Source organism: Pterocles gutturalis, unplaced genomic scaffold, assembly GCF_000699245.1.
Source record: "Pterocles gutturalis isolate BGI_N339 unplaced genomic scaffold, ASM69924v1 scaffold396, whole genome shotgun sequence".
Lineage (NCBI taxonomy): Eukaryota > Metazoa > Chordata > Aves > Pterocliformes > Pteroclidae > Pterocles > Pterocles gutturalis.
The window spans coordinates 40,572-59,311 of record NW_010102649.1 but is presented as its reverse complement, the minus strand read 5'-3'; the positions used below and the strand labels follow the sequence as shown (position 1 = coordinate 59,311).

Here is an 18,740-nt window from a genome sequence, read left to right as displayed (position 1 = left end):
AATATGGTAGTTAGTTATTGAAGCTGGTTTTCCTGCCTATTGATCCAAATTTGGTAGCCTGTACAATACGCTTCTTGTGCACCTAGATTCAGTGCCTAGTACTGAGATTTTTAATCACAATCATGTGTCTGTTGCCCTGATACCTATAATTGCTGGTAGATAGCATGCCAGAGACAAATATTGCAATATCCAGCTACCGGGGGTTTACACATAAAAATTATTCTTGACTCTTCTTTTTGTGAGGCCACAGTGAAGCTGGCCACAGTGTCAGAGCAAGTAAATAATTGTTAGAAATACCATGTGGTGTGCTTCCTAGACCGGTGTTTTTTCAGGCACGAGGTTACTGTTATTTCCACTTGATGGATATGGAGTTTGGTCATGGAGGGGTAAATGGTCTCACTCAAATATACTGCCCACAGAACACACATTTCACTCTTAGCACTGAGGAATTCAGTGTTCATTTTAGTCTCCTGTAGGGATGAACTTTGCTATCTCCATCTCCTGGGAAAGTTCAGTTTCCCACAGCCATCAGCCCCCCTACTGGTGCTCCCCATTTTGTTCCCAGGGCGTGTTTGAGGAGGCTTTGATCAAAGGCTGAGAAGCAATCTCTCAGATAGCCAGGGACACTCTAAAAGGTTTTGGCTGTCAGACCAGAGACATTAAATTAGGCAGTTGTCAATGTGGAGCCCGTGCAGGCAGTGAAGCACTGGTATAATACTCTCTTGCAACTCAGAAGGCTTTTTAGTGTGATAGTTAAGGCTTTCAAAGGTGTGTGGCAACTAATAAGCCAGCCAGAGAGCCAAAAGGCTGGAGTCTTTAGACTTCTAGTTTCATGCTGTGTTTACCGAATCATGCTGTCTTCTGAGTTATTGGCTCTCTTTCTTCCATTATACTCACCATGTCTAAGGTCCTTTAAGTATATTTCACAATGGAATTGATTGAGTTGAATAAATTGCCTTACTTGAAAGTTAACATAAGAATCATTCACATAATTGGAGAGAAGAGCAACTGCACAAATAAATGTCCAGCTGATCTAAAGCATATGGGCTCTGTTAGATACTGGATTTTAGACTTTCACTCAAAGGTAAAGGCAGGTTGGCCCAAGACTTGTAATAAACTTTCATCACACTGAAAGACTTGACCTTGATGCTTTGTCGTTTGTCATTTTCTGTTTTATTTGAAGAATTACCAGTGTCCATTTTTAGCACAGATGTAGATCTAAAGACATTTCTAATCAGAAATTAATTCTGTTGAAATCAAGAAAGGACTTTTGAAAGTTTCACTGCTTTCTGACAAAACCTGCACATTGATGATTCCATTTAATTTGAACAGCAATTGAAACAAGAAAAAAAGTATAAAAATACAAAATTATTTGGAAATTCCTAGGATCTAGAACAGAGCCCTGAGTCCAGCACAAATAAGATTTTGTCTATAAAGTTTTGAAGCAATCAGGATCCAAGTGGTTGAGCTGCACCATCTAGAAGTATCACCAGAAGATTCCCTTTCCTCTCATTTTGCAGGCTTAGGATGCCCACCTGAAAATACACATGTCCACTTTGTGTCCCTGAATTGCAGTGTAACAGGGAGACAAGCTAGTAGAGGATTTAACACAGAATTATGTTTTATATAAAAACTCTTTTAAAAGTAAGAAAACCAGTAGCAAGAAATCCAAGTAGAGGGATTTTCTAAACACTGTTTTCTCAATGGATTGTCTTACTAAAACATTGTACACTAAGCTGTGTGTTATAATGTTTATACCGTAGTCTAAAGACCATATATAGTGTTTACAGGAGCTACAGTTAATATTCATCCCACCTCTTCAAGAAAAGGGAACAAGTGAGAGAAAGGAGAATAAGAGGTGTCTACTCACTAAATTTTTAAATTACAACATCATCAGTGGTGCCTTGCAACAAATTTTACTTCTCTAATGTTAGTGATTACCCAGAAACAAGAATCCAACAATTTCACATAACTCAAGTACCAAGCTTTGTAATGCTTAGTCCAGACGCAGCAAAAAAGTGAGCAATAGCCAAAGAAGGTATTTTGCTGCTCATATTCTAGTACATAAACATTTATATTCCTCAGATACCACATACTGATGCACATGAAAGCTCTGTGGTAGAAAACAGCTCTACCAGCAGATGAGTTACACTGAGCAGCTGGCTGGCAGAGCAGAAGGTTCATACCGTGCATCAAGTGTCAGCCTGGCATGACTGATGGCACACCTTACTGTGACCGTGAGCACCACTGAGAGCACACCAGGGCATAGGACAAGGTACTGCCAATTTCAATAAGAGGGACTGACAAGCACACAGAGCAATACAATGCCACCAAAATATAACATTGACTTTTTTAAAGAACTTTAGCGGTGTTTGGCACTTTGCACTATTATTGATACTGGGTGCTTAGAATCATGCTCTTTTTATATGCTGCTTAATTAGCAACTTGGCATCTACATTCTTCAGAGATAATTCAGAAGTAATCAATCACTATTACAAAGACAGTCCTTGGTATGCTAGCTGACAGTTTTTCCCTAGTGAACACGATGTGAAGTATCTCCATGAACAGCAGTAAGTCATGAGATGAATAGAAGTGTAGGGACTGAGTTTGTTATCAACTTTCAGAAAGAAGATTTCAGTCTGTGCCAGCAACTGTGAGACTAATTGAAACAAGTATCTCTGCTGAATGCATTAAGGTCTGTAAATTTGTGATGACTGACAACTATATGCTAGGTCTGTCAGAGTGTACCTCCAAATTATTTTTACTCTTATGTTTGAAAGTTTCAAGTTTCTTGAATGACTCCTGAAGGAAATATATAATGAATGTAAGCATTATTTATTGTTCAATTTGTTAAAGGTTTTTCACATAGCCTTGTTTGAAATATGGAAAAGCTTCCTCTAAGCCCCTAGTGAATGAATGCCAGTGCTTTTGAAACATAATAACAAAATTCTACATTGGCAAGGTTTTTTTCTTTCTTAGTTTTTCTTCAGTCATCTAAAATCGAGAAAACAATTGATCAGAAGCACAACTGGTAAATAACAACTCTATTTTTAAAAATGGAGGTTTGAGCTATGTGCATTATACATATCTTCAGAAATTCTCTCTAGATAGAAAAAGATGATTTGCAGAAATCTGTCTGTTGACAGCAGACATGATATCCAGCTTCTAGGTTTACTTGCTTGGAGTTTCATAATGCAGTTATCTATTGTTTAGTTTATTAAGGCTAAGCAAGTCACAGGAGTATTCTAACATGGGGAGGTATTAATTTCGAGTTTGAATTATTACTATCTGATTTTCTAGTACGATTCAGAAATTCCTTATTTTTTTCTATTTTATTGGTGTTTCTATGACACAAATTTAACAGGTTTATATGCGTGAGGCACAATCCGTTCAGGTGTCATCACTGTGTCTATTTGAAAAGACAAGTTGTTGATGCTTCTTTGTATCCACATCCTCCTCATGTCCAGAACACTCCTGTTCATACACTGTTTGTGCAGAGGGGTCAGCATGTTTTGTGCACTGTTAACCAGCAGAGCAACCCATCCCCTGTTTGATACTCAGAGTCACAGAGGGATACGGGTCAAGTGGTTTTAGTGTTGTTTCATATCAGCCAGGACAACTAGGTGGGAACCTTTAATCAACCTGTATTTTTTTTCCTGTCTCTCTTCTGTTTGTTCAGAAAGAAAGTCAACATCTGGAAAGATCCTGATCTTGCTAAGATTACACGCTGTGTAATCCAAGGACTTCTACAGATACTTGTCAGATCTTGAGGGAAAAGCAACTGCACTGACTGCTGGTGAAATGAAATCTTCCCTGCTGACCTTGGAGTCCACGGGGGAGGGTGAAAAGCATGCTTAAGCTCTAAGCTGCCTCATCTGCAAGAACAAGCTTTGGAGGACCGATGTGAGAGGGAAAATACTCTTGCACTAGTGCCATTGTCACTCCCGGTCAGTTTTGGGTTTTTTTTCACTCTTCTGGCCTGTATTAATCTTGAATCTGCATTTATTCATTACAACACAAACACGTGCAGAACTGAATGAGATCACAAAGAACTGAAGACATCCTGTTGACTGTGACATGGAGGACACTGACAACCCAGACAGCTGATCCAAGCTAAAGTGTTATTTCTCATGGTGTGAAAACTTCTGTTTCATAATATACAGTGTTCTAGAGACATAAACTAAGAAGATTCTTTTCTTTTCCCCTTGTCATGCTTTAGAACAGGTGTAAAAGGTCAAGTAAGGAAGCAAGAAAAATGGAATAGTCTTTCAAAACCTCTGTTCAGATCATCAGAGAGGTATTCAAACTCTTTGCATCAGCCATTTTTTAAATCTCTTTTATAGTGAAATGCCTATGTCACTTGTCAGTTTTTATTGTCTCACAAATATAACACAAGGGGACACGTTTTCCATTTGTAGCAAATATATTCTAATCAAGACATTGATTATCTTAGAAAATACATTTGAAAGACAGAAGTGAAAGATTTCTGTACATCTCTATTAGTCATACACCGGAGGCTGCGCAAACAGAATAGCTGTAACGGTAAAAGTCATCCATGTGTAGGACACTGAGATACATTTCTCATACATCCTTTCTTACCATTTAGTTCCAATTACAATAAGCAAGATATATATTTAGTGTTCCTAGAATATAATGCGTACAAATATATAAGAAAAGTTAAATCAGTCTGAAAACTTTAACTTCAGTATCCTCAAAATTACATTGTTTCAGTTTTTGCACAAGCTAGTGCATATACCACAAAATGCACGGTATATACCTAACCTTAATTTTCATCATCAAACAAAAAATTTCAGAGTAGAGAAACAATTTATACATTGAACATTATTTTTGTTCAGTGCACCAACTCAATTTTCCTCTTCTAAGTCCCAATTACTTTTATCAGATTTATAATTTTTCTTTCATTTTTAAAATTCTCATTACATAGGAAAATGTTCTAACTCCCAGGCAGTTACAACAAACGTGGACAAAGCTACTTTGTCCTTTCAGGTACCTATTCTCAGCACATCACCGTAGCTCATGAAGGTGCCTAATATTTAGACCCACAGGCTTTGGAGAGAGATACAAATTCAGATAAATATTAGTACCTGGTGTTTTATATTAGCCAGCCTATGTGGCTTCCTTGCCATCCTGAAGGCTTCCTTAATTGAAGTTCATGGTCTCTATCTCTGAATAAGCGGGCTGTAATGAGAGCTGGTGCTAAACTTAAGTTTTCTACATCATACCCCTGAGTCCAGCACAGATATTTTCAGAGAGATTTTAATACATAATATGAGCACTTATCATATGAGGTCTAGAACTGGTGTCAAAGATGAGTATAAAAACTTTGAATTTTACTTTCTTGGTGGGTAATGCTAATGATGACATAAGATGCTGTGTCTCTGTGATGCCAAATTCTTATTTAATGTCAGAGTGCCAACATTACCTAGGTACAAAGCCATATCTAACATCAACCTGAATTTCCACAGAAGGTATTAATGCAGATTTTATTTATTTCTGGAGGCTTTTTACAGCTAAGAATGTGAAAATTCACATTGTAAATGTGTTGAGGTTTTGAGGGTATTGGGCTGCTGTGCACAATATAGAAACAGCAATTAGATTCAAGCCATTAGCTAATCCTGTATATTAAATTATTTATCTAACATGAATGTGATGGAACTGATGGAACTCAGTCTCTGGAGGTCATCTAGTCCAACTTATCAAAAATATCCTATGAGTATTCTTACAGTTGGGTATGTAGATATACATAGATGGATAAACCCACATGACATGAACCATATGTTTTTATTTCCTACTCATTAGATTAGAAATATAATTAGATAAAACAAGCACTTTCTCCTCACTTTTTTTTTTTTTTCTGTAAAAGACTAACAGAAGAACAACCAAAAGGGAAGGAATTTTCCAGAAAAGGATGAGAATAGTTGTATTTTATCATGCAAAACTCAAATGCTCTAGACAATCAATAAATGAGCTTCATAACCTATAAAACAAGCTTTCATTAAACTTTTTGTGAGACTTACAGATGTAACACACAATAAAATGCTTCCATTAAACCTTTATTGAAATGGGAAAATCTTTGAATAAATTAGCATATTTTGAGTTATTCACAAATGTATTCTTACATGGATGGCTGGTGTGATGGGGAACCTATCTTCGAGCTGTAACATTATCAGAGTTATTTTCTTACTGTTATTGTTTGCCTCATTTGCTAGCAGCAATAGGGAAGAAAGATATCTTAGAAATGTTGTTTTCCCAATAAATGTCACAAGTATGGAGCTGCCTATTTAAAGCTACAGTATCTATCCAGGGACATTTTTATGCATGCATGACTTCAATTTACACTTTCTCCAATATGCAGCTGGGTAAGATAAATGTTCATCAAAAATCCTCTCGCTTTTCCAGGAAATTCTAGTAGTTTCCCAACAGAAAGTTCTACTGAATTTTTGATGAGAATAATCAACCAAAATTAAAAGATCATTAACATTTACGTTTAGCACAGAAGCATCTTTTGTGCAGCAAAACCGTTATCTAAGTATTTTTAAAATGGAAATGTGCCATAGCTCAGGGACATTTTTAAAACTGTGAGAGACCTATCAATGGACAAAAGAGAAAGAAAGACCACATGTTGAGTGCATGCTTGATAGTCTCTGCAATTTATTGAGAAGTACCACTTGCACTAGGCCTGCCACAGAGCCATTGGTTTGAAAGGTTAATGACTAAAGCAATCACAATTTCAATTTACAAGGAATGGGATGACAGGAAGCCAAATACAAAATGGAGAGGTCCCACTGTGATGGAAGCTGAGCAAAAATTCATCAACAAGAGTGCAGGAACATTGTAAAACTAGAGTGCTGGGGACAACCTTTTGAGCCTGGGGAGGGCTTTGGACTTCTGTTAAGCTCATTTTTCAAGGATAGTAAAGAAGCTTTAAAATGGCTAAATTACTGAATATAGGCATAAATTCTCCCCTGGTGCTTTTTCTTATAATAGTTCTTAGGTCATCTGAAGGCGCTTATCCCACCTCCTTACGTTTTCTTTAGTGTATCTCTTCCTGTATTTTAAATCTTGACCTTTACTACTACCAAAACAGACACTGTCAAGGTAGGCATTTCAATAGTCTTCGGCCTTCCCTGTATTTGTACCCTACTTCTTGCTTCCTAGAACATCAGCTATACAGTGTAATCTGAGACTTTCTAAAGCTTTCAGGTGTGTACATATACACAGAGATGCTATCTGATACCCTGTACTCCTTCTGCCCGTATTACTTTTTGCTGGATTTGGTGAGCAATTTGCCTACACTGGAAAATCAAAGTGATGAAAATATCTTTAAAGGTTTGCCTTTTTTCTGTTGCATAAGTGAAAACCACATAATAAATTAAACTTTGTAATAACCAACACTACAGAAATACATGAGTATTTGCTGCTTTCTCATCTGAAGTCAGTCAGAACTATATGCAAGTAATTTGAAGTCATAAATAATAAATAACACGACATAAGCTGTAAGAAGTTCTGGTCACCTCTATGTTAGAACAGACATCCTAGAACTAGACAGGATTCAGGGTAATCAGCAGGCTGGCTTGAGATTATACAGACAGAATTTTTCAGTTAGGAAAAGAAGGGACTAAGTAGGAAATGTGTTAGAGGTATGTAAAACAGTGAATGTCTTGGAGAAGCAATGGTAACGGTTAGTTAGTTGCTCATAGCAGAAATACTATAGATATCTTAGTAAAATAAAAGGCAGCAGCTTTGACATAGAAATGAATTATTTTTCACAGAAGGCATAATTAAGATATGGAGCTAATTTCCCACATGGTGCTGTGGATGTCAAAATACCCTAGTAGGTTCAAAAAGTAAAAATCACAGTTTATGGAAGAAAATTTGGTTAAAGTACGTAAAATAAAAAGGTGTAGTTACAACTTTCAGCACAGGAAGTATTTCAGTAGTGGAGTACCAGGTGACAGCACAGTATGTTAGGGGAAATTTAATTCTAAATTTCTCTTTTTTTTTTCCCTTATCTGGACACTGTCGGAAACAGGATACTGAGTTAAAGGCACTGAATACTGCTTTTCATCCATTTCACCAATTGTTTTTTCTTTATCATGTCTGGGACCTATTTCTTCCTGCCATGCTTGCAAAAAGACAGAGGAAAAGAAGTGCATTCTAGATAGGCTGTTGAAAATATACAGAAAAAAATCCACTTTTCTTATTACTTTCTGACAAACCTAAAGCATTAAGTATTATAATATAGAGACATCCAAATTCTTCAGAAAGAAATGTCAGCTTTGAATTTATACCTACTATTCCCATCTTGTCCATTCTAAAGCCTAAAATTTTGTGTTCATTAAGGTTATTAATATTTGCACCATTACAGATACTTTATCTTCTGGTACTATTACAGTTTAACTATTGATAATCTCTTTTTTTTTTAGGCTCTATGTAAGGATAGACTTGCTGTCTGTTCCTTCTGTAAAGAGATAGGCAATCTGTGGATTTATAGATGGGAAAATCCTGCCTGAAATCAGCATTAACTCTTGGAGTAGCAAGCAGTAACTAGCTTAACTTATATGGTTGAACTAGCATGTTGTTTCCAAATATCAAGCGATCAAATAGTGATAGTTATTCTGTAGCTCACTGGTGACACAAATACGGACCAGGAAAAATCCATATATAGGGCATAATTCTGTTGAATTAACAAGAGTACATGTAACAATTATGCCAGCTGATAATAGCTACATTGCCTGTCGGACCCCAGTCTGCACTACAGCTCTTTTGAGCCATGTCAATGCACAGTGCAATACTGATGTTATTGTGCTGTAGGGTGCTGCAAATTTAGTCTAACAGGACCATAAAGTGACCAGACCTACACATAAATTTATGCTTCAATTTATCTTGCTTTATATAGTTAAATTGTTGAAAAGATAGTAAGACAGGCAAACATCAGGTGAAAAGCATAAACCACAGATGTGAGATCCACACAAGTTTTGATGTTAAAGATCTGTGCCTGTGTATTTCACTAAATCTTTTCAGTAGAGTTTCCTTCCTAGCGGAATGATTAAACAGAGTAACACAGACTCACAGAATGGCTGAGGTTAGCTGGGACCTCAGGAGGTCATCTGGTCCCACACCCCTGGTCAAGCAGGGCTTCCTAGAGCATGTTGCCCAGGGCCATGTCCAGATGGCTTTTGGGTATCTCCAAGGATGGAGACTCCAGAACCTCCCTGGTCAGCCTGTGCCCATTCTCAGTCACCCTCACGGCGAAACAGTATTTCCTGATGCTGAGAAGGAACTTCCTGTTTTAGTTTGTACCCATTGCCTCTTGTTCTATCACTGGGCATCACTGAAAAGAGCCTGTCTCTGTCTTCTTTACACCCTCCCTTCAGGTATTGACCTACATGATAACATACATATTGATGAGATCCCCCTGAGCCTTCTCTTCTCCAGGCTGATAAATTACAGCTCTCTCAGACTTTCCTCACAGGAGAGACCCTCCAGTCCCTTTAGTCACCTTTGTGACCCTTCATTCGACTCTCTCCAGTATATCCATATCTCTCCTGTACTGGGGATCCCAGAACTGAACACAACACTCCATGTAGGGCAATCAGTGCCAAGCAGAAAGGAAGAACCACCTCCCTTGACCTGCTGACAATACTTTGCCTAGTGCAGCCCAGAATACCATTTGCCTTCTTTGCTGCAGGGGCACATTGCTGGCTTATGTTCAACCTGGTGTCCACCAGGACCCCCACGTCCTCTTCTGAAAAGCTGCTTTCCAGCTGGGTGACCCCCCAGTATATATTGGTGCATGAAGCATGCACATGAAGCACACACCAGGGTGGGGATATTGGCAGGATAGTATTAAGCTGTATCAGAAAGAAGGGGAGCAAGAAGGGAGGTGGCCTGAATGGCAGACAGAAGTTGATGACTGAGCACTGTCAGGGGAAGACCATCTACGTGCAGACCACAGGATACACTTTAATGCTGTTCTGTATCAGTACCTACCAAAGCCGCTCAAACTATATTTGGTAAAAGCTAGATACACGACAGGAAAGATGAACTAATCCACGTAGGCAAGCTGCTCATAGAGCTGGAGAGCATTTTGCAGTATAAACCGATAAATACGAGAAACAAAACAAACCTGAACTCAACTGAAGGTTTTAAAATTCCTTCATTTTTGAAACCTAATGCTTAGCCTAAAGACTACTGCTTTAAATTGATTTACTTTTATAACAGTCACCAGACCTAGGCAAGCTTTACAGCATTTTTGAAACTAATTGATAATTTTGCAATTCTATTAAACACAAAAAACCTGAAGTACATTAGCTCTAAATAGTCAAAGATATTTATACACGCATGTCTTGAATTATCATGAGCTGATAAGGAAATGAAACACCTGAATAAAGAGATATTGCCATGTATTGCCATCGACATACCTTTGATGTAAGTAGAACTTACATCTTAGAACACAAAAGCATATGAAGAGCTGGAATTCCTCTTTTCAAAAAACAGTAAAATGGTAATCAATTAAAATACTTCCTTATAGCCTATTCTCTTTTGCCATACCTCATTTGATGCAGAGAATTATCAAGGTCCTTAATTTCTGAGACTCTAAAAATAATTATTTTTAGACAAACAGACAGAAGGCTTATTTTATCCACTATACTTTGTACCTTTTTGCCTTAGATAATTAGGGACATTAGTTCATGATATGCAATGTCTAGGGAATACTGTCATTAGCAGGGGAATGTTCTCTGGTACCCTGAGGCAATGAAAAGCTTTTAAGAGCAATCACTGTTAATCACTAACATGCCAACTTTATATACCTTCTGGAACTGAGGATGATATATAGACAGGACATGTTAAATGACTCTGTATTTTACTTGCATTGTAAGCTTTCAATAAAAATGTAGTTTTAAAACATCCCTTTGCATGGTTTGCTTTCATTACAAAATACATGGTATTTATGAATTCTGCAAGATTTACACTTCTTCTTGTACAAGTTACTGAAAATATTCTCTGATTCCATAGTTAAGTTTTGTTGTGCTTTCAGGACTATTATGCTTTGTTACACAATTTCATTTGAGTAGTAAATGCCAAGGGCAAGAAGGCCCTTTTGTAAGGGTGAAAGAAAAACTAAATCAAAAGGTGATAAATGCAATTAAAGTTATCTTTACCTTCAACTCAGCAGGAGACTTAGCACCTGCACAGTTGCAGTACTCACAGCTGAGTACAGAGACTAATACTACACACCAATGATTTGTGAGCAATTGTTATTATTAATTTTTTTAATATCAAGTATTTTCTATCCAATGTTAATTGCTTGTAATATCCTACAGAAGTGTTAATCACATGAAAGACAGTAGAATAAAACAGACAGAAAAAGGCTACTTCTTTAAGAAAACAGCTTTTAAATATATACATATACATAATATTAGTAAAACCAAGGGCAGCATAGAGACAGAATCTAATATTACTTACTAAAATCTTTTTGTGCCTTATTTCACTACTGTACTAACCATGGATGTCTCACATGCCAACACCAAGCCCAGCACCACAGGATGGCACATACACACTGGAAAAAGAGGCAGACTGCACGCGTGTACTGGGACCCTCAGCTGTGATCCCTGCCAACTGAAAATATTGGGCCTGCCAATAGAGCACATATATCAGCAAAAAAATCCCAACTAATGACTCCTAGTTAAAGAATCTAACAAGTTTACAGATTTATAGAGCTATGAAGGACTGAAGAAGTCATCTACTGCTGTTCTCCTAATAAAAAATTCCTCTAGTGCAATTTAAGCCAATTAGTTCTTGTAATAGCTACTGTGAACACAAAAATCAAAATCTTTCCTCTTGACCAAATTCTTCACGACTTATGTTCTCTCCCACTATTGCATCTTTGGACAAACAACCTCAACTCAATTTTTAATCTGTCCTTGAACAAAGTTTGACCATGCTAAGTTATAATTATTCTCTTCTGGATACTTTCTCATTTGTCTACATCTTTTGGTCATTAAATAGCCCAATTATTGCAGAGTGATGGTTTCCTCACCTGACCAGACATGCAGTATCTAGCTACTGAATCCCATGAGCTCCATTACCAGTCATTCTTATACTGCTGATACTGCAGTAGCCCATCCTGTAAACAGATGGTAAATTCAAAAAGAAAGTGCTTACGTTCTTGAAACCTCTATATAAGATCTGAAGTTCCTTCTTTGTGAATTTACTCTGTGCTTCCAGCAGTTCAAGAGCTTCTGGTCTATGTCGTACTGTGGCCATTTCCATCTCATCTTCTACAGTGTCTGCAGAATACAAGGGACAGAGAAGGAAAAGCTCAACACGAAATATAGGATGAAGAAATATCTAACCCTTGAAGAAATATCTAAACCTTGCAGAAAAAAAGGAAGTTAAATTACATTCTCCTAAAGAACAGCTTTTGCAGCTTTAAAGACAAATCACACATTCATTTTGAATTCACAGGGAAAAGGTATCTATCTGCTTCTGTGGCTGCACAGAACAAGGAACAGCAATGATGATCCATCAGTCTGGATATTATCACAACAGTACAGATAGCAATAAACTGGAAAGCCAACGTTCTGCAAGGGCATGCATAACACATTCAGTATGACTTTTCTGTTTCTATGACTGTCTGACCAAAGAAAACAATTTTATAAAACTTTAGTGACTCCAGAATACTGGAAATTTTCCCTTGGTTAGTTGATGGGTGTGAATTCACTGTATTAGACTGGGATTTTCAGTTTTCTCCTTTTATTGTGAAGTTGTGCTTTGGAAAATGTGTGAGATTGATGTTGCACATTCAACAGCAGACCTTAGTTTGGGTATGGTATAACAAACCCTTCATAGCAAACATGATTATGCATGGTGAACAGCCTAATTGGGGAACATGATGATTTTAGTGACCTCATCATTAGGTGAACAAGAATGTGGATACACACATTCAAGGCTTACAGCTGAGTTCAGCCCTAAAAGAATGAGATAGCAATGCATTTTTTCTCCAGGTAGAGTTTTAAATATTAAAGTTCAATAAAATAGCTAAAGAAACTGACAATATATTTTTTTTATATAGGGTGCCAGACATATACCTGATCAAAAATATGAATGTATATATCTGTTTTTAAGTACTCCCAGCATTAAACATAGCTTATGTAGTACTGCAGACTAATTTAATCTTATCATTGCCTTATCCTGGTTTAAGAGTTATACCAACTATAGAAATGTAACTTGAGAGAACATGCCTAATTGTCACTTGTACAATGCTGAGATATTTTATTTCATCAGAGTGTGGCACTCTGCATTCTTAAAATAAAGTTTTATTCAGTGCTATTTTCATAAGAGCACAATGTTAGGTTACTCCATTAAACAGTATTATGCTTACATCTTCACATATTTTTGTTCTGCTATAATGCAGTAATAACTTTAAACTGCTTGGGAGAAATCTGGCATCAGAAGACATAGTTCAGCTAAACAGAAATGAACAACCTTTAAATAGATATAATATATAAACTATTTGGATAACTCTTCACAAAATTGTAGGGCCTTGTCTTTTCTCCTGTCAAAGAGATGTTGCTGTTAGCACTCATCTCAGGAAAATGATCTCAGCGTCACTCAGATGATCTCAGTGTCACCTGCAGTCTTATCTCAGAATGTCCATTGTGTATTAGCTTATGGATAAACTATTATATGTCTTTAATTTTTCTTTATAGATTGTCTCATATGACTTGTAGACCACCACCATCTTTGTGAAAACTTCCAATTTAAATGCTGTTGACAAAAACCCGAACTGACAGAACTTTACATGCATTTTATGATGTTTTATAATAGTTTTAAAAGGACAGTATCCGAACTCACAAGATTATAAGAAAATTTCAGCTCTCTTCTTTAAAAAGATATGCTGAGGTGCAAAGAGGAAGTCTTGAAAATCCTGCCTTTAGAGATCAAATTGGAATAAAATAGTTCCAGAGTTAAGAAGCTGTCTTCCTAATCTATGGAAGGTGTAGCATAGTTCTTGAGTCCCATTTTAACTCTGCATAAGAATGTCCAGGGTTTACTTTGCACACTTTCTAAAGTCTTTCCATCATGTTTTAAGGGATTAATCTTTTATACTCTTTATATAGTCACCAAAGTCTCTATAACAATGTCATGTTCTAGATGCGCAGCTGAATTTTTTTTTATCATCTGCAAGTCAACACTAGGTGCTTATACTAAATTGGCAAAATAATCAACCTGAGAATAAATATTGCTGAGAAGTCACTTGTGTTTTATATGCCAAGAGTTATATGGGATTTAAATGCGCTATTGTTTAGACAGAAAGGGACAAAACTGGAAATGAGCTCTCTAAGCATTCATTTGTGAAATATCTGGCTACCTAGAGAGACATCTACAGGGTTTTCTAGAAGCTAAATTAATACATATAATAAATGTGAAGCTAGAGATAAAGGCCAGACAATGTGATGCTGAGCACAATGTTTGGTATATCCTTAATAATAAACATTTTTATTGTGTTTTAATGATTTGGTGAGAACGTAGAAGACTGCAGTGCAGTGATAATGTTGTCTTTCTGTTAATGAAAAGGTTCAGTATAACACTCTTTTCACACTCTGTTTCTGTAGTTTCTTATAGAGATAAATAATAAAAAAATTAGATCACTGTAAACTTCCTTATAATGTGCCAACTATGCTGATTAAAATATTATAGCATTCATCAGTCACTTGAAAGTTTTTAATTTTTTTTTTATTTCCACACTTACGGCTTCCATTATCCAGGTCAGGAAAAAAATTGGTACTTTAAAATATACAGTGAAAATATGTAAAAATATATCTATTTCTCAACATTAATTAATTCTATAGAATTAATGAAAAATTTGTTATTTCAGTTCTCTAGTTTCCTCAGCCTAAGAAAATTAAGGGTTTTGTTTTGTTTTTTCATAAACGGTTAACATATGTCAACTGAAAAACAGAACGAAGTTCATATTCACTCAATATATTAAACATAATATTCTTACTGCTTTCATTAATGAGTAGCTTTCTTTTATCTAAATAGTAAAGACAGTTTTTAGTGTATTTGCCACAGGCGCTGTGCTTTGAACCCTTCATTGTTCACTAAAGAATAAAATGGTAAAAGCAATGCAAAAAGCAGACGTACTCTTCAAAAAATGGCAGCTGCAGAAGCCTGTCCAAAGCTCTGTTCATATCTGCAAAACCTGTGCACATGCATTTGCTTGCACAAACTCAAATTCTAACTCTTCTATCTATTTAAGAGCTGCATGCACTCACGCTTTTCTTTTCCAAAATCATTCTTGAATCTAGTCCTATCTCTAGCACATGTATTTAGGAAGGATGGATTTAAGTTTAGGCTTACCAGCCTAAAGCACACAAGTAAGACAAAGCATTCTTTGACATGCTTTGTTCAATGGAAATCCTGAAACATGGATTTATTTATTCAGGTAACCATTGCCTGAACACATTGATAGAAGTTAAGTACAGAAGTGCAAATTCAGGCTATGTATATTTCAACAAATTACTTGTTTTAAAAATATTCCCCTTAAAATTTCTAAGGAATTCACATTATGTGGTTATTGTAGGCAGGGCTGGCTTTGTTTCTAGTACATTACAATGTTGCTTCTTTCATGCTAGCAGAAATCAAATAGCACATTATGTCAAAGTGGGATAATAATAAGATGTGTCTACAATGATATTCTTATTTAATATAATATTTTCATTTAATATAACATTCTTACTTAATATAGTTCCTCATTATTGATGAAAGTACAGAGAAAAATGCTGAATGCATCTTTTTTTACTAGTTGGTTCTCAGATATGAAATATTTAATTAAAGTTGTATTTTGACTTCTCTTCTGGTTTGTAAAACTTTCAGCAAGAAAATACAATACAAGTGTTGCATGCTCAAGGTTATTGAGACTGACTAAATATTTTTGTGTTACCTATCAGACAAAAAGCGCACATAGAAATGTGCGAGGAATAAGGATGTGTTGGTCTCCAACTAACTTTAAACAAACAGATCAAATCTCCTATTCTTTCTATTCTATTTCCTTTTTCTACTCTATCTCCCATCACTGGAAGTGTTCAAGGCCAGGTTGGACGGGGCTTTGAGCAATCTGATCTGATGTGCCCATGGCAGGCAGGTTGGACTAGATAATTTTGAAGGTCTCTTCCAACCCAAACCATTCTGTGATTCTATGATTCCTTTTATAGTCTAAGGCTATATTACCCAGGTCACGTAGCTGAAAACAACTTCTACATAATTAATTACTATCAGGTGTCACAACAGTAATTGACTTTTTTGAGCTATCGTATTTTCAAGTAAAACACATCAGCTGAAGCCACCATGAAAAAATCACTGTGCATCCACATCTTTAGTCCTTTTCATCTTTGAGATCTCAAATACTTTGACAGGAAAACAAGTACCACAGCCTTCTCTATAGAGAAGCATATGAATGGCAGTGAAGTGGGACAGCAAAAAGAAAGCCTAGTGCCATACCACTGAACTCTAGGCACTTAACTGGGGCCTGTGTTCATAACCAAGTTGCCTTGAGTTGTCCCATATTCACTGGATGCTGCTCCGGAAGGTTTTTTTTTACATTAGGTTGATTGACATGCTTTATCAGAAGAGTATACAGGAAGCACAGGGACCGCTCAGCTTATAATTTTAAGTGCTTAGATCAGTGCCTAGAATTAAGCCAAATTAATCTAGACCAAACTGCATCCACAGGGATATTTTAAAATCAGTTATAGTAGCCAATTTATATGGGAAGACATTACTGTTATTACTGTAATTAATCGCTTAATTAATCTCTTATTACTATAATTAATCTAGGTATATAAATGTATGTACGTATCTATGTATGGATCTCTTTTTTCCCTCCCTCTGCCTATTTTTATCTATTAGCAACCTTGACAAGATTTTATTTCCTCACAGCGTATCAAGATATTATAGGTAGTGTCAGTTTGTTTTTCCTTTATCTCCTCATTCCCATACTTTTTTTTCAATCTCATTATTATTTTTCTTTCAGACACAAACTTTAAGTCCTGTTCCCTAAATCGTTTGATGTTATACGGTCAAAACCTGCAGGGCCAAGCCTTTCTTCCCAGACCAGTACTGCTGATACTGGCCTGTATTGGACAGCAAACACACACAGACATGGACACACATGTACACAAAAATGTACCAATTTTCAAATACAGTAAGAGAAGGTATTTAATTTAACCAGTGAATCACTTCTTGGCTAGCTTGCAGAGCATAAGTGCCAACCCAGCAGCTCCTACATGGCAGACCCTGGCGCTGGTATCTTGTCATCCTGCTCTGCACAGACAAATCTGTTACCAGCCCACAAATCTGTTCATCACTTGTTTTTAAACCTCAGAAGAGTGTACGATTACTTCAGCAGATATCTTGTTTCTCAAACGACCAGTTAATGAAAGTATAACTTTTGATGCATGCAAACCTAAAAAAAAAAATCAAATGAAAAATAAAACTTGCTTTGAGTAACAGGAGATGTCGTTTTGGCAGCCGAGCAGGGCAAGAGCTTCATAAGTCGCTCTTTAATACTGCGTTTGGTACTGTTCTGAGCGTAGAGGAAACCTAAAAAATATATTACCATGACTGTTAACATAGGCTTGAGAACAATTTCTGCACATGCTGTAGAGTTCACCATTATATCAGAATCCTGATGGGAAAAGGCCAAACAGACGGCAGCCATCCTGAATTGCAAAGGGCAACCAGAACATTTGAACAGGACAACAAAATAGTTCAATCTTTGTGTCTTTCCAATAAAGGGGATTTTTTTGTGTGTGTGCATCTCTTGTAAAGTTCTTATAACCCACTTAAGTGCTTATAACCCACTTTAAAACATCTAACAGAGAAGTATCAGATTATGTATTTGAAATAACACGAGGTAAGAGTGTTTTTAGAACTTTTAATGCTAAAATATTTTAAAGACTTTTATGTCTATTTGATTTTGAATTTTAATATGTAAACCCAAACCAAAGCCAAATAAAACCTTAAAGATATCTTTTGTTGTCCCTTCTGGCAGTCTTCTAGTTCCATGGCTGCGTTTTCCCATATAATGCACTCAGCAACTGTGATAACCAACCTGGTACTTTTGCCTTTTCTGAATATTAAAATATCAACCATGATGTGTAGCCAGTTTCCCTTTTCTTTAATATTTGGCATTCTACATGTATATAAAAATAACTATTATTTCTGTTTTCATCTTTAAATACTGACATGGCTGAATAGTTAATGTTCATGTGCCATAAAGCAGGTGAACAGCATTACCCTTGTTTACTGTGAAGGAAATTGTCAGAATAACTGCCCGTGAGGCCTAACTAAGTTTTATACAAAATAGGTGATACAAGCTAGCATCTCCTGGATGGATATTTGCTGCAAATGACAGATTTAACATCTGTAAAACAGTTCAGTAAATGATTTATATTCCTGAGAAAGGCAGAGCTCAGTTTGGACATTATGCAACTCCAGCTCTTTTCATCTCGACTGCACGTGCTCAAACACAAATGCTGCTCTGCAATGGCTCTTGCTACAGCAGCAAGAATGCAAAACAGATGGGGCAAGAAATGAAAGACAAGACTGACAGTTCCTGTGCTAGCAGCACAGTCACCAGGATAATCCTGTGTTATCCCTGCTACTGCACTTGTGCTGAACACTGGTGTTAGGAGCCTGATGTAAAACAG

At 36.5% G+C, this 18,740-nt stretch overlaps 1 protein-coding gene across 1 annotated transcript in view; it reads right to left on the bottom strand.

The window, feature by feature from the left end:
• Positions 1-17,623, bottom strand: part of KCNIP4 (Kv channel interacting protein 4) — a 50,782-nt gene extending 33,159 nt beyond the window's left edge. Inside the window, exons 1-2 of the mRNA XM_010086345.1 lie at positions 17,530-17,623; positions 12,190-12,314 (exon numbers count right to left, since the gene is read on the bottom strand). Of these exons, the coding sequence (XP_010084647.1) occupies positions 12,190-12,314; positions 17,530-17,581 (177 nt within the window). The 5' untranslated portion in view covers positions 17,582-17,623. The remainder of the gene's footprint in view (positions 1-12,189; positions 12,315-17,529) is intronic.
• Between the last annotated feature and the right edge of the window lie 1,117 nt (positions 17,624-18,740).